At 30.4% G+C, this 25,021-nt stretch overlaps 1 protein-coding gene across 1 annotated transcript; it reads left to right on the forward strand.

Moving 5' to 3' along the window:
* The first annotated feature begins 2,372 nt into the window (after window positions 1-2,372).
* Window positions 2,373-25,021, forward strand: LOC129988789 (juvenile hormone acid O-methyltransferase-like). Its single transcript, XM_056097063.1, has 5 exons — window positions 2,373-2,436; window positions 12,156-12,452; window positions 19,161-19,371; window positions 19,475-19,622; window positions 24,672-25,021. Exons 2-5 carry the CDS (start codon window positions 12,157-12,159, stop codon window positions 24,836-24,838), a joined length of 822 nt encoding a protein of 273 aa, XP_055953038.1. The 5' UTR covers window positions 2,373-2,436; window position 12,156; the 3' UTR covers window positions 24,839-25,021.

The raw sequence follows: 25,021 nt of genomic DNA on the forward strand, positions 1-25,021 counted from the left end.
TTTCAACTTTCACTATAATGACTTTCAACATTATAGTGAAGAGTAAACATTACAGTCCTAGGGACATTAGAAACGTTGCTTCAAATGCTTATTGAGAAAAAATGTTTCGTGAGTCCAAATTATAAAAGTACAGTACATTCCTGAGTATCCGGTTCATGACTATCCGGATTCCGTACTATCCGGCCAATGGAAGCAGGCGTCTGCTACGAATTAAAATGCTGAAGCAGTCATCTATTAAGGACTTTTTCAAAAACTAAAAACTGCAAGTTTTGATTCTTATCTTAGGTTCTTATCTTTACCTTTTCATATCCTTATAATCATTTATCAATGAAAAATACAATCAGTTTGAGTTAATTTTCTAAAGAATTAGGCCTACAATTTCAGTTAATGTTTTGTTTATGTTTTCTGCGTTTAAATTAGGCATTACAAAATTTATATTAAAATGAGAACAGTTTATGTCCTTTAATTTACTTTTCCTCTAATAAATTCTTGAAACATGCAGTGCAGTATATAAACATATATATATACCACTACAGAACCTTCTATTTCAACTCACAACGTTAACGGCAACAGCTTCTATGGTTCACCGGGCCATAGCCGCGTTCACATTCTACGTGGCTTGAGATTAAATGAAGGCTTAGTACTCAGTAATAAGCGAGAAAATATATATTATATCAGTGAGTTTTGGCATATAAACATTTTCTGGTATTGGTGGGCAAAGAAATGAGTTCAGAGAGCTTCAGCCTATCCGGTTTTTTGGTTATCCGGCCTGCCCTTCCACCACATTAGGTCGGGTACTGAGGAGTGTAATGTAATTAAAAAGGCAAAGTATAATTTACGATGCATGAACATTTTCAACTGTTCTTTATAATACTTAAATTTGAATATTTTTTTCTAGTTCAATTTATTTTTCTTCAATAATTTTTACTTAGAAATACTGAGGAATCTGACAGAAAGCGCTTTAAAAATTTCCGGGAGCTCAGTAATATTATGAAGGGACTCTGTATAGAGCAGCGACTCCATTAAAGAAGCCTGAATTCATAATAAAACAGAAGTTACAAAAACACAGAACATCTTTAAAACAAGTAATATATATATAAAAAAAATTTTAAGAAAATTCCTAATTAGGTAAAAAAAAAAAATATTTTAGTTACTTTTAATAAATAATTGCAATTATTATAAATATGTATGACAGAATCACGATATTAAGTGGCACAATAGAGCTTGGCGACAAACTTGGCGATCATTTAGCTCGATTTTTGCCGCATTGCTTATTTTTTACTATATTAACAAGTTTAAAACTATATTAACAATATATTTTTAAAAAATTAAGTCAATTCCTACTTATGTAAAAAAATTATGTTAGTTACTTTTTATTAAATAATTGCAATTATTATAAATATGTATATACATATGACAGAACCACAATATTAAGTGGCAAAATAGAGCTTGGCGACAAAAACATGGCGACGGATTTGGCGACTTTGGCGACCATATAGAAATTATTGGATAAATTTAATTAATTAATTAATATTTGAGAAAACTGTATTAATATCAAGTGTCAGCCACTACAAGTTTTAAAAAAATATATTTGAACTTGAGTAGATGAATAAAAAGTATTTTATTAACGATTGAATATTTGGACAAGATATATATATATATATATAGAGAGAGAGAGAGAGCTAATAATAGGAATTGAAAAATATGTATAATGCATTATCATTAAAGAAAGAAAATTACAGTACATTTGCAAATGCATAAAAGAAAGCTAATTTATTCTTTTTCTTTTCCCATCTTGGCATCATGTATTCCGCTAGCCTTTTTTTTTTTAATTAAAAGGAAAGAAATATGTTCTATGACGTATTATAAATAATAATAAGTTACATGAAGTTGCAATTTTTGTCAGTAGATAAAACTCATACATGCATGCATGACCGCACAATGACTGAAGGGTAGAGAGCAGTAACTTATATCAATAGATAAGAGAATATGCGCTCAATTTTGAAATAAAATTTATAGACGAACTTGTGGCACGACCGGAGTTTAACCCCCTGCTTGGCGCAATTTTCAAAAATCGCCAACTCGCCAACAACGGTCTTTCGCCGTGTTTAGCGAAATGTTCAAAAGCGAGGGAGCAATGTCCAATCATAGCGCATAATAAAGGCAAAAGATAATAGTTTTGCCAGTCTGGAGGTTGCCAGCTTTGGCGCGTTATCGTGATTTGGCGAAGAAGGGGGTTAAACTCCGGTTCAACCGAACTTGTTATTGAACTTGCTCTTTTCAAAGGTTAATTGATAACATTTTTTGTTTTTTTATTTTGATAAATGTGATAAAAATTTATGAAAAAGTTTTCTTTCAGTGAGATAGCCGACTATTATTAGACAAAGATAATTTTTTAACTGTCATCAGTTGGAAAATCTTGTGGAATACGAATAAGTAAGTTGAATTCCAATTATATGTTAATATTTATATATAAATAATACTTAATTTATATTTTTCCTTATTAGAATTCTGTTTTATTGTCACTGTATTTTTTTTTTAATTAATCCATAATAATAATTAGACAAAGATGGAAACTGAGTTACAGCCTTATGTTTAAAAAGAATTTTAATAATGATAAAGTTAATATCTTGTCTCCCGCTTAGGTACAATCATTTTCAAGATCAACTTATCCTCTGACTTCGTTACGGTACAACTTATTCCCAGAATGGAAATCTAGAATAAGTTCCTTAATGAATTATTGATCATCAAATGACGTGGCTCTTTTTGTCCAGCTTTTTATTTACAGAGTTATAATACTATAATGGTCAAAATATTTAACATTTTGATGAATCTTAACATTACTCTTCTATCCATAAACTGTTTTTGGTATTGTGTCAATAAACTCGAGTACACGACAATGAAAAAAAAATAGACAAATGACATTAAGTAGATATTTTTGAAACAAAAATTGTAGATATTTATTAATTTTTGGATGAGTTCCATCAACGGAAAGTTGCCACTTTGTTCATTCATGTGCATGAGATCACAATTTCAGAAACGAGATGAATTAGGTGCATGAGATTTGGTATATAATTTTATCATTAATACTGTAGTCCTAGATCTAATTTTTTTTATCAAATCCGTTAAAAAATTGTCTATCTGTTATCTATCTTTTCGTGAGTATGTGAAATCCCTAAATTAAGAAAATAGCAAAGCAAGAATGGTGCATTTTAGTAAGGGAGACCGTACATGTTGACTTACATTCACGTCAATGAATAGAGCCACCTATCCGATACTACTAGCACTCTATATTGCTATGCACTAAAAACTAGATACTGAAAACTATTGCTATGCACTAAAAACTAGATACTGAAAACTATTGCTATGCACTAAAAACTAGATACTGAAAACTATTGCTATGCACTAAAAACTAGATACTGAAAACTATTGCTATGCACTAAAAACTAGATACTGAAAACTATTGCTATGCACTAAAAACTAGATACTGAAAACTATTGCTATGCACTAAAAACTAGATACTGAAAACTATTGCTATGCACTAAAAACTAGATACTGAAAACTATTGCTATGCACTAAAAACTAACAGAATGAAGCCGCTGCCACTATTTTGTTAGACGAAAGTCGTTTGTTTTGTCTGTAATTTCCAAGTTCTTTGATGCAAGATTTCCTGGCTTGGTAGGGGAGATAATTATTCTTTGTTATATATATATTAGACTATATGCTTTCCCCATCACAGTTTCCTTATGCATTATTATTGTTAAACCACCTGCAATAACCTATCTAATATTGCCAATTGGAACGAATTAGTGATTTCATCATCTTTCTCCAAGTGCTTTTTTATTGCTTTGCTTTTCTGTTTATATGCCTTTATATGCTGCTGGATGTTTCACTTTTGCCGCCCTTAAAAACTTATGACAGTCAAGCTTGCGATAACGTTACATTTACACGTCCAGACGATACCACTATTGATACAAAGGTTGGTAAGCTCTTGAGCACTGCTTACATTTTGGAGTAGTTACAGTCGGTAACCTTGTTAATAGTTCAAAGAATGGGGAATCAATGGTGGTCCTTACATTCAATGAACATGATTTTTCCACTGTCGAAGTGGAAAGGTTACTGCTCAGATTGCAGTACTTAAAGACAAACACATAGAAATTTCTAACGAATCTTCTGACGAATTTGTGGTAAAGTTGAAAAAAATGATCTTTACAATATGCTTCTTCTGTTAAATCAAAACTTTAACAAAGTATTTGTGATACGAAATCGTTCCGTAAAGAAAGACCACGGAAGATAAGAAAGTCGTAGATAAAGTGTAAATGTCTTAATTTCATAAATGAAAAAAGATGTTAATTGAGAAAGTAGAACAAAAGGTGAAGCCAGAACGTTTAAAGAAAAAGGAAACAGACTAGAATTGTTTAAAAAAATTGATTCCTCTGAATTGAATTGGATTCCTCTAAAAAAAACAAGAAGCACAAACTTTAGACTCCCATAATGTCAGCTCCCAAAGAAAGTATAATACCCTGCTTATTATAATATTTATGTTGACCCTTCCTTAGAAGACTGGATGGAGTGGTGTAAATACTTTTCATAATGGCACAAAGCTAATCAAACTTTAGATTAGCTTACCCAGACTCAGTTCAATGTACTACGATCTAAATTTTTCAACTGTATTATTCAAGATATAATGTATATTAAATAATCTACTGCCTTATAATTTCTAAGAATAAGGGTGTCATCCATTTTTATTACATTCGTCATCATTCCCCTGTTCAAGGACATCATCATGTATCATCTTTTTCAAATGTCATTGAAAAAAAGATGCATCACCTTTTTGCTTCATTTTTTTTTCAATTAAAAATTAACTATGGATGCATTAAAGTAAAAATGTATCAAATTATATTTAATACAATAAAAGTTCATTCATTAGAATGCAAGAAAGTAATTCTCCTCAAAAAATGAATTTATTGAAAATAATTAAATGCTAACATCTTTATCTTGTTCCATTTCCCCCTATGTGATTTTAACACCGAAATCATAGATTCTTGCTCAGGTTCTTTACTCATCTTACAAGTTTTTTATTCGTCATTGGAGAAGAGATGATTCCGTTTTAAGTCTTTCGATGTAACCCGCAGTACATTTGGAATTATATATGTCGCTAAACAAGATAACTCAAAAATATTTTGAGATAGATAGATAAAATTCCATATATAATTTTTTTACCAACTTTGCATATTTCTATCAATTTTTGAACGAAATCCATCTAGAAAAATCTGTCATCTGCCTATCAGAATATAAGTTAATAAAGTCACTACAAAACTAAGTTAGAAGGATAAAATTTAGTATATAGATTTAACATCTAAATTGCAAATATGTAACAAATTTAAAACCAAATCCGTCAAGTAAATGACAGTCTGTTGGTCTGTATTTTTCCAAGCATGTAAACCCGATAATTGAAAGACGAATGTCTTAAAGGCATGCAGTTTGGTGTATGATTTAATGAGTACAATTATAATTATATATCAAAAAAATACACCCGAAATGAACATTCTATTTTCTGTCAATACTTATGCTTTACCTGCATCACAGTGATTAATCGTCAAAAAAAAATCGCTAAAGTTCACTCACTGATAGGTATTCACTTAATCATTGTTCGCCAATGGCATGCCGTGAAGCATACGCAAATATATATAATAGGGCATATGAGAAAATGTTTTTGGCAGACTTTTTCCGCTGATTTATTAGTGTCGAAATTTGAATTTTTATGATGAATTTAGGCAAAAACATAGGAGTTGAAAACCTAAATAAGCCTAATCACATGTCAAAAGAAGATTTGTATTTATTTGTGCTGAGATATGAAGTATGCAGTTTGTATACAAACAATTAAGAATAAAAAGAAAGTTTTGATGTATTTGTGGTAGGATATGGAATGTTTACTTTGTATATAAACAATTAGGAATGAAAAGAAGGTTTGGATTCATTTGTGGTGGAAAATGGAATGTTCAGTTTGTATACGAACAATCAATAATCAGCCAAATTACTATTGTAAACAAATGTTAACGTCATAGGAAGGAATTAACCATCAGAAGATTTGCCAATAGAATTCGGTCTTTTAACACTAAAATGGTGCAAATGGCTGAGCGGAATTTGAGAAGAACTAAATGGTTCAAGAAAGAAATTCTTCCTGCTCTAAGATGCATTTTTTTAGAAATGGTACTTTCAGATTATAGCCTCTGTGGACCACTACAATATTTTCTTGAGGGCAAGATTTTCTATTCAAAATGGAATTTAAAAGTTGAGAAAAGTGAATAAGATTTGAAGATTCGTTGAAAAAAATTTCATCACATAGAAACTTTTGATGCATTTCATTATATATAGAAATAGTTGTTGCAGATTTTGTATAATTTTCTAGCAAAAAGTAAGTAGGGATTGATAAGTTTTTAAGACTTAAAAAAATAAATGATCATAGAAATTTATTTTAAAGCAGTAGGAATGGGATTCCCGAAGCTTTCTTGCATGTTCTGTTATAAAGATTTTACCCGACCCCACCCCACCTTACACACACACATCGCATAAAATCGTGGGCCTGCAACAAAGCCGTGAAAGCCACCAACGATTTAATTTGCCACACAATGTTGGTGTAGAAAACCGGTGCTTATACATTATTTGCATACCATTGGTAAGCAACCAACCAATTGGTAACCATACCAACAGTGATGAAAGATCTATCTATGGCTTGCACTGAATCTAGCTTGCATCCTTTAGCGATAAATCGGTGGCATGCAATAAATACACAATTTCCAGAAAATCTAATAAGTACAGGGTTATCAAGAAATAACAGGTGTTCGGAGCCCGGTAGCGTGTTATGTACTGGATGAAATATAACAAAATTTAGCCGCCATACACATTAAAGTATGCGATTTCAATTTATCAAGAAAAAATAGTACAAAAACCATCGATAGGGGAAATCCTGGCGTTGCGATCGAAAACTTTATTATGTAATTTGCTTGTACGGGTACTTTGTGACATGACATCGAAGATAAAAGGAAGGGTTGCGGGAATTTAAGTCATTTTGCAAGAATTCACCCGTCGATTGCGTTGCCACTACGTCAACGCGGCTTATTAGTCAAACTGTTTTATTACCAAGATGAAAATGCCAGTGCTGCTCTTCGTGAAGGCTTCGTAAAAACAGTTACGTAGAGGACCGATGACATAACTAACTTACGAAGAATGGTTGAAAGATTTGAAGCAACATGAATTCTTGGTGTGCAACCAGGCCGAAAACGTAAAAAAATCAAGCAGGAACAAGTTGAAGAAGTTGCAACTGCCGTTATGGATCAGGTGAGAGCTAATAAGCATGGTACCAGCAGCGCACGTTAAATATCACGACAAATATATATCCCGTACTCGACGGGACAGAAAATATTGCGTAAGATCCTGAAATGTTATCCGTATAACATAACACCCATTAACTGATGACACTGATCTAAATCTTGGCAATTTTTGGTTGTGGTGTGGTTCAGGTTCACTTGAAAGTCGTTGTGTATCAAGGACATGTTCCTGACATTCCTACTTTAAAAGATCAAATAACGTTACATGCCAGATGAATAAATGCCGATATGCTGCAAGTCCCTGTCGAAACCCTCGTGTTCCGCATGCAGTTATTGGAACATCAAGTTGGTGATCACCTTGAGCCAAATTTGTAAGTTGCTATAATAAACGTTTTTCATTGGCATTTGATGTGTTGCTATTTACTGTTTTCATTGGCAGTTATGCATTCTTTTTCCATACATTATGTGCTTGCAGCGTCATGATTTCCCCTATCGGCATTTTTTGGTACTAATTTTTTTCATCTTGATAAATCGAAACCGTATACTTTAATGTGTATGGTGGCCAAATTTTGTTATATTTCGTCTAGTACATAACACGCTAACAGGGCTCCGAACATCTCCTGTTATTTCTTGATCACCCTGTATTTTGGGCACCTTTTTTTTCCAACCGATTGAAATCAAAATTCGACATAGAACTATCATTGCAGTCACAACATCACTTACCAAATTACTTTTATCTGAATCATTACGCTTTTGAGCCATCGCGATTAGATGCATGAGAAAGTGCAAACCTGTAAAACGATCAATCCTTCGACAGACTTCGTTCCTAATTTGTTACTGTTCTATACACTAGATGCTAAAATTAATTTCCAGATTTAATTTATGAGTTATCGTGTTTGCATGCATGAAAAAGATAGATAGGCCATCTTTTGACAGATTTGGATTCAAATTTGGCAGGAATATACAAAATAGATGCTGAACTTAATGACCAATTTTTATCTATCTGGCTCTTTGCTTTTTGTAGTTGTCGTATGCGATTTTTCTTGTATAACCGGGCAAACAGACTTTCTCTGAAAGGATTTCGTTCTAGAAATACAATATAAATCAAAAAATTCAGTGTAAAATCTATATAGCAAATTTCATCTTGCTAAGTCAAAGCATTTTTGAGTTAACATGCCCGTAGGTTCTGAAGAGCGACAAACAGACATAATTCCAAATATTTGTTTTTCGGTCGCAGGTAAGTCCGAAGCGTGGAGAATTATCGAAATCTCAAATTCGAGTGTTTTTTTAAATTACAAGACTTTATATTTACATATTGCATATACTAGAAAGTAAAAAGGTTCAAATAACAATATTTTCAAAATTGTTGAAACCACTGTTGTCGAAATTCCATACTATTTTGCTGCATCATGATTTTTTTTTTTATCTAGCTTTCTACATCTTTTATTACGCTGAGCTTCTATTTACATTTCTAATCTTCCAACAGGCGTACGATCTATATAAAAACGAAGATGGCGCATTTTGTCAGATAAACTATCATAAAATAAAGATTTTTAAGAGGTAAATTAGGCTTGCATTCATTAAAGATTAATAAGTACATTTATGTTAAGCAATTTTTATTTAAACTGGAATGGAAAAAATATAAATATGAAAGATAAAAATGATACAAAATGACCAAAGAATTAGCTAAGTGGAATGAAAATAAATCACTATCTCTATCCAAACAAGCAGTGCGATTTTTTAGAATCACTACAATCGATGAGGTAATTTCTTCTTCTTTTCTTGGACGAAATCAGTTGTCGCTTTTTAACTGTAATAGATATACAAAAATTAATGAGAAAATTTGAATTGTTATTGTTTATTCTCAAAAGATCTGACATAAGTCACATCAGCTCCAGTAGGCTGTTGACTACCATAAAATCTATAATAATAAGGGGATCGGATGTTAAGTATCCCTTAGAAAGGTCGATGCAAACCGGAATGTAATCCGGTGAAGCTGGATGGTCACAGCATTTTTTACAATTGGGATGGATATTTCTACCATTTTCAAAGGAAAGACACTTAAAGTGGCCACTTTTTAGTTAGCCAGAGCAGTCTGGGAGCCACGGTCACATTTGATTTCCATCAGAATGCCAGGGGATGTTCCCGTGTACAGGGGTACGCAGGTGGAATACGTCATATTAAATTGATCCTTTTTGGCCAATCTATCAGTGACCACATTATCACTAAGATTTACGTGTGATGGGATTCATTGGAGGTGGAAGTCGTGGTTCTGAGAGATCCTCCTCAGTTTGAGCAGAATAGATACGCTGGTTTCATTGTTTGCAGAGTACCAGCCACTAGTCTTTTGTAGTACTGCGACTGTTCGATAAAATCCAGTTCCCTAAAATCACGATCATAAGATATGATAACATCAAACCCTGCATTAATAGTAATTAACTCACTGATAAAGACAGAGTAAATGTCAGGGTTGCGTTGCTTTATTGTAGTCAAGATGAGGGTTCCTAATATAAATTCCACTGGCAGTACGATCTGCTGTACGACTACCATCAGTATAAACCTGCACTGCATCTTTAAGAATGCAATTAATAATTTCCAGTGTCGAGAAAGATTTTTGTTTGACATATATAGATTCCATTCTATATACAAAGTGAAGAGAGATTTTTGATAAATGTAAATGCATTATATGGGGTTCTATTGTATTTTGACAGAAATTGTGAAATTCTTAAATGGCGAAAAGCTGTAAAAAAGAGTGGAGACTGAATAAGTGATTCATTTTATGCATCAGTTTATTAATTAGAATCTCTCTAAATACTTTATATTTCATATTAAATCTTTCATTTTAATTATTTGAAAATGTTACTTCCTCGGGTATTATAAATAAGAGTTCTAAAACATTGCTTTCAAAATTTCTGTTACACCAATGTAATTTATGATTCTTGATTTCTGAAAAGAAAAAAGAAAAATTATTAAAGCAAAAAAAAAGAGTCCAGTAAGAAGAAAAAGGTAAAAATAAGTAAATAAATAATAAAAACACCCACGTAAAAGGCAAAAAATAAAGAAACATATAGCAATATGAAATTTTGAGCTTATGGAAATCTTAATATCAATTCATTCATTTTCATATTCTCAGTAATGTATAAAAGACAAATTGCTTTAAAAAGTTTTTAAAAAATCAGAAAAATGATACAAATTTGTATTAAATTTCATTATTTCCGTCAGTAATATTTATAAAAAAATTTTAAGAATTAGATAATAACTTTTTAATTAAACATTAATTTCCAACATAACTTTAAAATGATATCTGTAATCTATAACCTGCCTGTGACAAATTTTAACATTCAGTACATCAAATGTCGTCCGATTTTTGAATAACATATACCCTCTTACATAATTCTACGCTCTATTAAATGCAAATTGAAATTTTTAATTCATATTTAAAAATCCTGTTTGCAAATTCCACACGAGTTCTTTTCTCTAATTATTTCTTAAATAAATTACTTAAGTTATTCAGGGCCTAAAAACATCAAATCGTCATTGCATGGAGAAACAATTTGTACAACATTTTTAAAAATATAAGAAATTATATCAGTTTTAGAATTGGTTTTGATTTTTTTAAATGTCAAAAATTCATTGATTGATTTCAATTGATTTTATATTATAATGAAATATCTTACATAAGTATTTTAGAGGTAACGATCTGTTAATATTTTATTTTTTATTTAAAAGTAACATGTGTTTTGGTAATGCAGTTACTATTTATCTTTTATTGAAATGATTTTATTGATCATTTTATAACGATACCTCTTTGGAACTTCTTCAAAAGTATCAAATATATTCAAAACAGAATATAAACTGAATATAATTATACTGCTACCAAACTTTTTGTGCATACATATATATAACTTATCCGGTCAAAATTTTCAAAAAAAAATTAACAATCAATGGATTAAATTAAAAATCTATGCATCCATATGTTATAACTTCTGACATCAGAAATACAGGAAATTAAGGAAATAAGGATATACAGGAAATTAAGTACCGATGACTATAATCACGAAAATATCTAATTCACTAAAAATTGCTTATTTTTTAACTAAATTGTCCTGTATTATGTATGAATTGAATTATTATACTTTTAAATTTTCTAAATCATTTATTTCCTTATTCTTTGTTTTAACTGGATGAAAAAAATTCAACTGAGTATATGTTTTCGGCCCTCGCTATAAATCGCCAAAAAATGCCACCCGCCTTGGGGAAATCTTGGTACCTTATGTATAATGGAGCTTAATGGTTTGGCATAATCCCGCCAAGTTAACTGGGAATGCAACCATATTGGCAAAATGTTGGCATCTTATGTGTAATAGAGCTTGGCAATTATTGGCATGATCTGAAAATCTCTGACTAAGCGCTGGAAATGTAAAAATAAATCAGTTCCTTCGAATGTCTTATGGATTCCAGGTTGAAGAAAACGAGGTTGCATTGTTAAAACATTTAGCTATTTAATTGAAGTGTGGAGAAAACTGAATAATCAAGTGAGTAAACTTTCTTGCACTTTTGTGTAAAATTTGATAATAAAATTGGTATCTGCGGAAATTGAGCACATCTTTGATATTTCCATTACTGGCAAAACTGATCAACTATAATGGTAAATATCTTTAACAGCATACATTAAGCATAAGTTCTAAATATTTTAGCGATGTAAGATAAAGAAACTTTATTACGTATTTATTCTCGGAAGGCTATGAATATGAATGTAAAATATGAAGTATTTAGATTAGAAATCATTAAGTGCATGACTTATAAGACATTTTTATCTTTCAGAATGAGCTTAAAACTTCACCCCAAGGATTATACACAGTGGCATTCCCCTATAGAAACTGTAATTGATTTCTTCAAGGGTAAATTGACAGAGTTAGGCTTGAACAAAAGCGATAGAAATGAGATCGTCATGGATGTCGGCTGTGGACCTGGTGGAACTACAAAAGAAGTCATCCTGCCTTTCTTTTCCAAAGCAGAAAAAATAATCGCATTGGACGCAATGCCTGATATGATAGATATCGCAAGACAAAAGAATGCCCATCCTCAAATTGAATATGTAGTGGCTGATATTACAGAATGGTATGTATTTGTTGTGGTATTGATAATGTAAATGTATAGTATTAAAGCTAATTAAATTACATTGTTTTAGTAACCTCAGAAATCAAAACAAGCTTCTGTTCATTATACCTCAATTAGGAAAATGTTTTGAAAGTTTTGGAACATTTTATTTTCGAACGAGGGAAGATTTGAAATTTGGCAAAATCCAGAGTTCAAATATTTTTACTATTGCAGTATTTTCTCTATAGTTTATATACGAAAATGCAAAAATGAAATATTACATACTGTAGCTCCATAAGTAATATCGAAAAATTTGGTATTTATTGCAAAAATATTAAAATGCAAATATTACAAAAATATCCAAATATAGGTTCGTTGCAAATGTTTATATTATTCAAAATCTTTGAAGTCTTTCACAAGTACCAAAAGATAATCGCATTGGACGTAATGTTCGATATAAAGTCGCAAGACAAAAGAATGCAATTGAATATATAGTAGTTGATGTTACAGAATGGTATGTACTTGTTGTAATACTGACAGTGCAAATATACATTATTAAAACTAATTAAGTTGCATTGTATTGCTAACCTCAGGAATCTAAAATAAGCTTCTAATAAAATATACATTACATAGCTAATATAGCTAAATATACATTACAATTATGAAAATATTCTCAAAGTTTCGGAACATTTTTAGAGCGACATTTAGTCTTACAACCTTAGCCATATTTGAAATTAGTTCTATATCTTCATTAGACTTGGAAGCAAGAATCTGACTTCCACATTTGAGGTAAAAATACTGAGAAAATTACAAGAGAAATATCGTGCCGAAATGGAAAGAAGATATTAAAAATATAATCCATTCAATTTATATCCATTTAATAATGTTTATTACTTACTCTTTTATTTTAGAATCCCTTATCGGTGATAATCCGTCATTACTTCATCATTTATTTGTTAAAAAATTTTGTTCTACTTATTTTCATATATTTTGCAAAGAAAATAGCAAGAATTATGCTAAGCAGTTGAAGACCGAACATGCAATGCCAAATTTTAAAATAAAACAAAACAACTTTAAGAAATTAGAGCAAACGATTTTTATTAAAATGTGGAAATTAATGAAATATATATTCATTAATGAGAGGAAAAAAATAAAATTACTAAATAATTCGAAAGTATGATAAAAATCTCGTAAAAATTTTTTTTTCTTTCTGAAATTATTTTATTTTTAATAAATGCTATTCTTTAAATCAGGAATTTTCTATCTGGGGATTAAGACCTACTATTGAATCATAAGTCAATTTCTGGTGGTTTGCGACCAGATATTGAATGTAAATGCATCTTTACACAAATTTTCAAAAATCTGAAATCGGATTAAAATCTTCGTTTATTTAATGTTTTTACCTTCACAAAAGTTCTTTAACAATTCATAAAACTTTTTTCAGAAAGACCATGCCCTATTTGTCTATTTAAAAAAATCAATATGCAGAAAATGAAATGGATCATTTTAGATTCCTTTTCTAAATAGTGGGTCACAAAATTTAAAAGTTCGAGAACCTCTGCTTTAAATAATTATTTCAAACATTTCATTCCTAACATTCGGAAGGAATCCTTAATTTTTAGAAATACATTTTTTTTTTTTCTTTCTATAACTATTTGTTTTATTAATAGTTTTAATTTGTAATTTTCTTTTAAATAATTTAAATCATTAACTTGTAGATACGATCGTTTTATTTTAAATATAAGAATCCTATTACATCAAGAAGGAAAAATATTCTATGGAATGTTTGGTTCATTTTTGTAGATATTAAGCCTTATTTAAACATCTGATACTTTTATCATTTATAAAACGTTTTAAATTTTAAAATAGGAAATATAGCATTATAAACAGCATATTAAATTTTAAATAGAAATGGCCGCTGTGGCCTGATGGTAAGGTCTTGGCTTCGGAACTGGAGGGTTTCGGGTTCGAGACCCGATTCCACTGAAGAACCATCATGTAAGCGAGTCTGGTGCACGTTAAAACCATTCGGGTCAAACGTCCTCCCGCTGGTGTGGTGTGATGTGGAGAGGGGGTTGCCAGCTCAGCTGTCGTCCTCATCTGACAGCGGTTCAAAATTACGAGGTCTGTCCCAAAACAGCCCTAGCGTTGCTTTTAAAATGGGACGTTAATATAACCTAACTAAACTATTAATAGATTTTGCACCCAATTATATTTGATCATTAGAATAATTGAATCTTTTCGAATTATGAATCAAACAAAATAAATTTCAGCTAATGTTAATTTTGCAACTTTTTTTTCTCAGATATTTTGGAGAACATTTTTTAATCATTTCAAGTCGTGGCAAATAAAAACTGTAATTAATTAAAGCCTAAAATGTGCAGAGATTTAACATCGAGATTTGAGAACAATGGATTCGGATCCTGAGTTTTAAGAACTAGACATAAATGGGCTGGATCGTGATGTTATAGTGGTCTTGATCAAGGAACTCGTGACCCGGAGATGGAAATCGGGTTTCGAACCAGCTCCTCAGAACTCTCCGGCTCCTGAATCAAGATATTACTAACAAACCACCACGGCCTGCAGTTTTCAGGAAAGAAAATGGGTTCAATATTTAATTTGCAAAACTTGGGTACAAAATATAAGTGATGGAAAACACTTCATCATTTGCTTCCATTAACAGCAGCTCTGATCCAGACTGACTTTTATGTCAGTTTGTTATTTTACTTTTATTATTCTATAAATCACTTGCTAAGGTGTTTTTTTTCCTGTGCCAAGTCATAATGATTACCAAACATTTTGTGCATCTATCTATCATATATAACGTACGAGGCACAGAAATAATTTTTATAACTTATTCTCGAATTGCAACAGCCAAATGTAAATAAATTGTTATACAAACGTTTTCAAACTGCTTCATTGACCTTTCGTACAAAAGCACTTAATTCAATGCTTCGCTAATGGAGCAGTAAAATATTATTAGAATTGTTCTAGAGAAGGTTCGCCGAATCACCAAAAAGTTCATTCATTTTGTGGAAAGAAGATATAGAAGAAATCAAGAAATAAACTTCTATCGGAAGTTTAATCGAAATCAAAAATAAGTTTTAACGCCGCCAGATGGGTTATCGCCTATGACTCAGTTATAGAAATTAATACACAAACGTATTAAAACAAACCTTTAAAAAATGGTCGTTGTATTATCTTAGTATTCAAAAATTGCTTTTTTATTGATGTCAATTGATCCTTACAATTATTTTTTGCTTAATTGTAATGTTTTTTTTAACTCAATTTAAAACACAATCCGTAAATGTTATGATGAAATTCGAACTCAAAGCAATCAGTCATTAGTAAGATTTTTTGCTCCTTAGTACGATTTTTATTTACACGTTTATTTTGTAATATGTATTTAATTTAATTTGCAATAATTTGATTAAATTGAATTCACATTTTCCAGTTGTATCAAATATGATTTTTTTAATAATGCATTCCACAATCATTTAACATAAATCGTCCATAATCTGGGTAAACAAAGATGCTCAGTTTTAATTAATGAAATAATGGTAAATATTGCTTTTTTACTGTTACAGCTTTCCCCATATTAGGTCGACTGTTACAACTTGGCCAACTTTTGAAAAAATATTTATGGTGATAAATTCAAGGAAATCGCTAAATATTTTTATGCATATTGTGAATGAATAATTAAACTATTAAAATAGTAATAATCAGGAAATCTTAGATATATTTAAAAGTATAAGAATTTTTTAAAAAAAATCATTGCTGTTAATTCTGATCTCTCCTACATTTTATTCAAAACAAATGATTTATCACGTTTTGAAAATATAGAATTCTAAATATTCATTATTTTTTATCAATCTATTGCCAATTAATCTTGTATTGATACTTTTTTTTATATCAGTCATTGTTTCTTTTCTCCCTATAAAACCTTTCCACTAAATCAGTTACAAAACTGGAGTCCCTTGCAGGCTAAGTAAGAAGGTTGTTCCAGTATTTTTTGATAGCACTTGGAAGTTCCTAAAAGGATCGAAATAAATAAGACTTGCCTTTTCAATACTCCATGAGTTCCGAAAAACTCTGGAACATTTAATTTCTTTTTCTCTTTTGATAAATAAACATATCAAATTCAAAATGTCTTGCACTTTCAAGTGTTTATTCTTATAAAAATCCGAGTCACTAATGAATTTTCCCAGCTTATTTTCTACTTTCTAACTGTGTTTTCTGAATCACGATCATTTATTAGAATTCTTAATAAATACCAAAGCTGTACATTTCCCTTTCTATTTTTCCTTTAATTTTTTTTTCTAATTGATATTAAAACCCGAAAACTTTCTTAGCTTTATTTCAGTCTCCGTTTCCTATTTAACTAGTTCCCTCAGTTTTTTGAATTTGAGCTTGTATTTTATACTTACTTGAATTCAACTTGTTTTATGTTTGTTTTTGCAATCAGTTTTGTACTCACTGAAAAAATGTAGACTTTCATATTTTCCATTAAGATTCCATAAGATTTTTTTTTTTTTTTAGAAACTAATTAACTGAAATTTTTTATTGGGTGCAATTCTGTTATCGAATAGTGAGGGGGGGATGGAAAGCTTCATAATACTTATAATAACAATAAACTATAAATTTAAGACAAATTAGTAAAAAAAATTATTTCTGCATCTCAATCGCGAGTGATTTCTCCGATTCTTTCCGACATGGATCCTTTATTAGAGAGAATTTTCTTCCGTATAAAATTGAAGACCTTTGATAAAACTGCTAATGTGTTGGTACTGGCAATGATAGCTACAATAAGTAGATCTTTCTTAATATTTTTACTAAATCTACTGTATGACTCTTGACGAGTAATCCCTGAAATTTAGTAATAAATTCCCGAAAATCAAATTTGTGTTTTAACTGCATTGTTTCCCCTCCAATGAAATCAAAATTTTATACAGAATTCCAATTATAGTCACAAAATCACCTACCAAATTTTATACAGTTAGAACACTGCGCTTCTGAATTATCACATTTTTATGGTTTGTGAAAGTACAGTCCGGCAGATGGTCAAGCCTTTGATCATTTTCCAAAATTTGATGAATATATCCACTTTAGATATTAAATTTATGTACTAAATGTTATCCCTCTGTTTTGTATTATCGTGTTAACTTATATCCGGACGTCCTGAACAGATTTCTTCAGAATAGATTTCGCTCAAAATTTCATAGAAATCTACAAATTTGGTTTAAAGATCAATACCAAATTTCATCCTCCTAACTCAAAGCATTTTTGAGTTATCTTTGTCAAAAACAGGCACAATACCAAAAATATATTCTTCGAAATCGGGGAGATCTAAAACATCGAGATTCGATAAAATCTCCAGTTTGAATATTTTGACGAATACAGTGCTTTCTCTATAGATTAGATTATATACGAAAATGTAAAAATGAAATATTACTTAACGAAGCAACCATAGGTAATGTTTTTATTGCTATCGAACAATTCTGTATTTTTTGCATAAAAAATCAAAATACAAATATTATAAAAATAATATGCAAATCTTGGCATGTTGCAAAATTTATATTATTGAAAATCCTTAAAGGTTATTTTTTTTTTTTACAAGTGCCAAAAGTTTGTATTAGTTGGCACGAACTGAAAATTTATCTCTACATTATAAACATATTTGAAAAATTAACTATCGTTTGCTAATATTCTTATTTCAATAAAATGCAAACAGTAATGTTTTATGATTATAAAGTACGAATTTATCGTTTGATTTATTTTTTTTCATTTATATTGAAGGAAAAAACTGTTTTTCTTAGTTATTAATACTGGAACTAAGATCTTATCGGTTGTGCATTTAAATCCAATGTTTTCTCTGTACAAGAAAGTAAAAAAAAAAAAAAAAAGTGTATTTTTACAAACTGTGTTTTACTTTTATGCATATTCCAGTATTTTCTATACAAGAATCTCCCTTTCAACATTTGTTTCATTGAATCAAAAAAATATATTGTTACGAATCTGTAATGCTGCTTCCCAGCATAGTTGGTTCCACCATCGGAAAGAATGTTTTACAGTCATCTGTATTGGACGGAGTCCGGTGTCGCGTCGGAGGTTCCAGAGCTTGGCGACCATTTGGCGACTTGGTGACGAATTTGGTGACTTTGGCGCCAAAATAGATTATACCCGAAACATCGAGAATTTTCCCGCTCCGTCCAGTAGGAACCGAGATACGCCTCGAACGTTCCTGATTATTTGAGAGGCTTCTAGCCCCGCCTCCTGAGACCTATAAAAGGAGGCGGCCGCAGCTGCTAGAGAGAGTAGTCGGAATCAACGATAAAGAACTGGCCTTCCAGAGATAAGCGGAGCAGCGACGGAGTGAAGCTAGTGCTGAACTAAGCTGTGCGCTGCTGCCTGCAGTAGAGTCTGGTTGTATGCTGCACGTCTCGGCTGAAGATAATCGTATTTTGTGCTGTATATAGTTGTCGTCTTTGTGCTGTCCTGTGTGTCTTCGTGTAAATAAACGTCGTTGTTTTATTTTCTACTGCCGCTTGCTGATTGAGCGTTCTCCACGCCATATAACTCCCACTATCCAAACGAACCCGGAAATTTCGTAACAATATATTTTAATTCATCGAAATTGTGATCTGTAAAATGTACATGCAAAGTGCTTGTGGGATCAGTGTTACTAACAAATCAAACTCATTCTAATAGTGACGTTGTTGTTGTTCCTAGGTCTACTGTTGAGCAGTGGGAAGCGAAAATAACTAAAGTGGTATCCATTCATTGTTTCCATTGGGTGAGAAACCAGAAACCTGGATTTCAGAACATTTATAGGCTCCTTGTTTCTGGCGGAGAAGCGGCATTTTTCTTTGTATTAGAGGCAACATTCTATGAAGCAACTGAGGAATTGCAAAATAGTTCGAAGTGGGGTCAGTATCTCAAAGTAAGGCTAATCTCTTCTAAAAAATCTTATTAAATTCCTTTTTTTTTTTTTTTTTTTTTTTTTTTAGGTTTCAGAACTTTATATCTTTATTTTATTTTTATAGGGTCATGATAATAGAATTCCAGATTCACATCACTATAAATATGATGCCTCTTATTACAAGAAATTAATGGAAGAAATAGGATTTGAAGTTCTACATTGTGAGAAAGAAGAGAAAAGGGATGTATATCCTGATGATGAAAGTTATAAAAGTAAAACTCTATTCTTTGTTTTATTATTAAACAAAGGGAAATCGTAAATTTTATCCATGATTCGAATAGTAAGATTTTGATAGTCCCTAAGATTTAATATGCACCTCGAATTTCCAGGACATAAAAAATTTCCCCAAACTCTTTCAAATAAATTCATTCGTCAAGTTTATCATTTTTGAGGATGGTGGGGCTAACGTGTTTGCTAAATTAGTATTTAATTTCTACTCCCACTTCTGAGGCTCTTTCTGATTTTAAATATAAAATACTAGTTACCTTTAACAATCAGCAGGGTTCGCTTGAGATACTCGTATTTCATTTCAGTTAAATATTTTATTATTTATATATTTATTATATATAAATAATAAATATATACTTATTATTTACACTCGGGAGCACATGGTTCCTTCAGCAAAGTACTTTTTAACTTCAAATAGCCCATTTCAGTAGTCTTGCGCCTGTTCTGCTTTTTGTATGCATGAACAGTCTTATTGGGCATGACGTGCCGAAACCGCATGAAAATCATTCACGTCTATTTTATTTAGCATAAAGAAATTGAATGCCTTAACTCCTGATGATGATTTTTGAAGTACAATATATTTGTATGAATTAGCATAACCAAACGCAAGTTATATTGATTTTAAAAAAATAAAAGAATAACTAGTACGATTATTTTGTACATCGGTTTCATTTTTTTTAATGAGCTTAGTATCTGAAGGTAGTTTGTTTAGCTTCTGAAAAATGCTGAATAAAATAAAATGACGATGCCAAAAATTATGAAAATATTCACAGAATAAACAATACTTTCATCAGAATGCATTAATGAATACTTAATTATAATTATTTAATAAACATCAAATATTTGAATGTGTAATGAAAATGGTTTGATTTCCGTTGCAAAGAAAATGATGTAAATAATGCAAAAGAATAAGATTTTTTTAAAGAAATTGCTAAAATTAAGAAAAAATTATAAAACAAAAAAAACTCCATTTTAAAAAAAAATCTTTAAATTTAAAATCATTTTACGAAATATTTTTAGATTCTATTTTGAAAAAATGCCGAAATCTCTTGATTTTTCATTTTATTAAAATTATAATAAAAAAAAATTTTTAAATCTTCGCCAGGTGAACATTTTCATTCCCAAGTTGTGCAGTTCTAGGTCAATGATTTATCTTATAGAATCAGCACACACGTATTTTTTTATTATTAGTAGAAATAGATTTTTTTTTTCTTTTTACGGGCGAAATTATAGGAAACGAGATTCATAACAAATTAAATGAATTTAAACCTAAAATAGATATATTTTACTTGCAGAGTATTCAATAGTTTTATAGAAACTCAAAATTGAAGATCCATTGCCAAATCATACTCGCAAATGAAACACGACAAAATCGAGGAATCCTAGCGAAAAATCATTAGATTTAAGAATATTTTTAATTAGATTAATCATTAATATTGAATGATTTGTCGCTAGAATCTGGTGCCGACCGCCAAATTCTAATGTAGTATAGAACATAATCTTCTAATAACATAACATAGAAAATGAACATAATCTTCTAATTTTTGCATTATTTCTTTCTGGCATTGATATTTATCACTAAAGAACACTAGACTTAGCTAATCTAAATTAAATTTTTCAAACAGATCTCCAGCTAATTATAGTTAAGATTTAATGACCGAATTCACGATAATTGGTCCTAAAATGAAATAATGGCAGTATTTCAGTCCTGAATTCGGTATAGCAAGGCCGAATCAGCATTTTCCCTCGAAGTTCTAACAACCCAAATCAAGCCTTCAGCTTTTAATTATTTAAGAAGCCTTAAGAAATCTGTACCACAAAAATATATAATGTTCCATCATGAAAGTATTTTCATATTAAAAATCAATGAATATTAATACTCCATACAAGATGCAGAAAATAAAATATTTAAAATTCATTATATTATTTGGATATATTCGTCTAATAAAACTTTCACAGCATCTGTACTAATATTAAAGAAAGAGTAAGAGATGCTACACAACGCAGTAAATAAAAGTAATAATACATAACAGAAAATATTAAGATTTATCGTTGATGAGGAGTAGAACGAATAATGATTTATTTCGATTCAGCTAATTTTTTACGTTGAGATTTTTATTTGAAATCGTATTCATGTCACAATTGTGTCCTATATCTAATATACATATAATACATTAACATGTACGGGACACAAAAATTGGCTTATCACTTATTCTTAAATGGCAACAGTCAAATGTATACAAACTATTGTACGAAAAGTTCATATAAGTTCTTTGAGTGTTTTTATAACTACGTCTCAACTGATTAATGGAGTTTCGAAATATTATTACAATGTTTGGAAAAGGTTGCATGATATCACCAGACTTTCAGTCTGAGGAAAGAAATGTAACTGAAATCAAATTCTGATGTCAAAGCATAAAGCTTAATCCAGCATGAAATTAGGGTTAGCCATCGTAATGTATCGTTAAAGCACAGAATCCATTATTTCGTACAGTATATTATAACATGAAATAATTAAGAAATCTATAAAACAACTGAATTATACACTTCAATGGTAATATATACATATTTTAATTTATGTGAGTAATTTTTTTGTAAACTGATACCATTTTTATATTTCGGTAATTAAATAACATACTGTAATTTTTATATATATTAAGCGTTAATAGTTTAACAGCCAGAAAGGTCAGAAATTTTAGTGAACAAGGTGGACACCAAAAAGTTAGTGTAATTAATGGCAAGACTGAAACTCCAGTGTCACGAATATATGATGCATTAAAAAAAAATTATCGTTGTTAGAAATATACTAAATGATTCGCTTCTTTTTAACCAAACAATGCATAAAGAATCTTATTTAAACTTATTCACGAGATTTATCTGAAAGCTCTTCACTCTCGAACTAAAGCGTAATTTAGAACAGATTTTTTTTTTTTTTATGAATTAATCAAAACGGATGTCTAATCAAAGTTTCACTGCTTAAATTTACAAGAAATTGTGGATGAAACTTGCTAAAAAGCAATTATTTGATATTTTTTCTACGTCTTAAATTAGCAGATCTTAATTTTTTATTCTAGTATTCTCGGTTATTTTAATTTACCCCCCTGGTAAAATAGAGTTCAAGTTTTCAGTTGTTTTTCAAAATATTAAGTGAATACATTCTTATTGTACGTAAAAGCAGTTTTATCGTCATTACAAGCTACTTCATCGTATAAAATTGTAAAAAGTCTGAAATAAATGCCCAACATGTAATAAATTTGTTACCTTCAGAGATTAGTAGAAAACAGACTTTAATCCAGTGAGCATTGTTTTGGTGGCTTTTGTTTCATGATGTAAAAACTTTGCATTTGGTGTAGCTTTAAAAAAATAATTGGGAGAAAATTCCACTACAACCTATTATACAACATAAGTCATCAACCTATATTCCTAGACATTTTTTTTTCAATTTAATATTAGTTTTTTTAATTTTTTTTTTTTTTTCAATCCTCATGCCCAGTCATAAGCTATTTAATTTTCTTATCAACAATAGTGAGATTTGAAAGAAATTAGCAGAATAAAAATTCTTCTGACATATTCTCTTTCAAACTGAATATAATTAATCAACTGCATTGAGTTGACTTCTATGAAATTAAATGCTTTGCTTCACATTTATTTTACTTGAGTTGTATATTTCTTTATCCATCTCAAAACAATGTGAATTGACGAGGAAATATTTGCAATTAATATTAAAGGTTCGTCAATATTATAAATTTTTGCAGTGTTAACAATTCTAAAACAAAGCAATCAAAATGCTTCTCCGCTTCTCGTTCGTTATTTGTAGTGAAAAAAATTAAATGATTGTATGTTAGTTTTCATCTGGGTAATTTGTTAAATCCTACCTCAATTTTTCTCTAAATTCTGAAAGAAATATGCTTTTAATTTCAGAATTAATTCCAGAGCCAGTAACAGCATATGCCAGTATGGCGCCTATAGATTTAAAAAATAGAAGCGAAATGTCATCTTTGTCATGAAAAGAAGCAAAATAAAACAGATTTGCACTGCGTAGTGAGACAATTTACAGCGCCATCTAGTGGGGAAAGTATTGAATTAGCGTGTCTTTATAGAAAACGATACAAACTAGGAAGATAATGTGAATTGCAAAATTGTAGAGCGTTTTTTTTATTTGGAACAGAAGTCACCCGATGCATATTAATGTTTAGGATAAAATACTCAAAATGCACAATTTGCGATTTCTGATAATGACATCTTAAAACATGTTGAAAACGAAATAAAAGAAAGGACATCCTTTATTTTCGTTGTTTAAAATTGCTCTCCGTCATCTACTATTCAGGTCTGAACAATCATATGAATTTTCCAGGTTTTTTAGAATACCAATTGGCATTCTAGTGCAAACAACAGTAATATGCCATTAAATGTTCTGTGATGTAGACAGAAAGGTCACGTATTCTTGAGTTATTCCTAAAGGAAAAGTAGATTAGGTAAATTTTTTTGCCCCCCCAAAAAAACATGTTCTCGTTTTATCCATGTGACGTCATAATTTCTGACAATGAGAACAAAAAATATGAATTTTGGACGTCTTGTTTTTAGCATTTGGTCTTTTTGTATTAAATCGATAAGGTCGTAAACTGTCATTTTCCCCTCCCTTTGTCTTGTATGGTTTTTGAGATAAGAACGCAAATTCCAAAGTTTGCCGCCAGATGGCACAACAGGTGAGCTCACCGAGCATACGGCTGTTTTACTATACCTAAACACTATTTTCATTGTTATAGATGCTATAGTTCAGGAGGAAATAGAATAAGGAATGTAACTGCGCTCCCTATATATATAAATATCTGAATAATATATATTAATGTTAAATAGCACCTTTTTTTAATATTTTGTGCAGAAATTGTACAGCAATAATAATGCAATTTATAATTACTGGTTCTTACACATGCGCGCCATTTGAATTGCAGAATTCAAATGGCATGTGTAAATTAAGCTTAACAGTATAATGTTGATGTTCTCCATTAAATTATCATACTTTTTTATTTCAGATTTCTTCTCTTCTATCTGTGTTTTATTACCTTATATTCCGCAGGAACACAAAGAAGACTTCAAGAACGAAATAGTGAAACATGCGATTGAGAGAAATGGGCGCACCAATACGGGTCTCCCATTTCATTATGGCAAAATACTCGAGTTGGTTGTTAGGAAAAAATGATTCTCGTTATTGTGATTTTTAATTAATGTTTTCTCATAGTTTTAATGTTTTGACCCATCGGGCTCGCTTAAATAACCACTTGTTTTTGAGAATGTCATATTTATTCAAAGGAATTTTGTATTTAAAAAACTGAATTCATTTTGTATTTTTAAAAAATTTAATGCATTTTTATTATGTAATAAA

The sequence above is a fragment of the Argiope bruennichi genome, chromosome 10 (genome assembly GCF_947563725.1).
Source record: "Argiope bruennichi chromosome 10, qqArgBrue1.1, whole genome shotgun sequence".
NCBI lineage: Eukaryota > Metazoa > Arthropoda > Arachnida > Araneae > Araneidae > Argiope > Argiope bruennichi.

Coding starts and splice junctions, on each gene's coding strand:
- LOC129988789 (XM_056097063.1), top strand. CDS start 12,157: ATGAGCTTAAAACTTCACCCCAAGGATTATACACAGTGGCATTCCCCT. Junction 12,453..19,160: donor GTGGCTGATATTACAGAATG/GTATGTATTTGT, acceptor TGTTGTTCCTAG/GTCTACTGTTGAGCAGTGGG. Junction 19,372..19,474: donor AGTGGGGTCAGTATCTCAAA/GTAAGGCTAATC, acceptor TTATTTTTATAG/GGTCATGATAATAGAATTCC.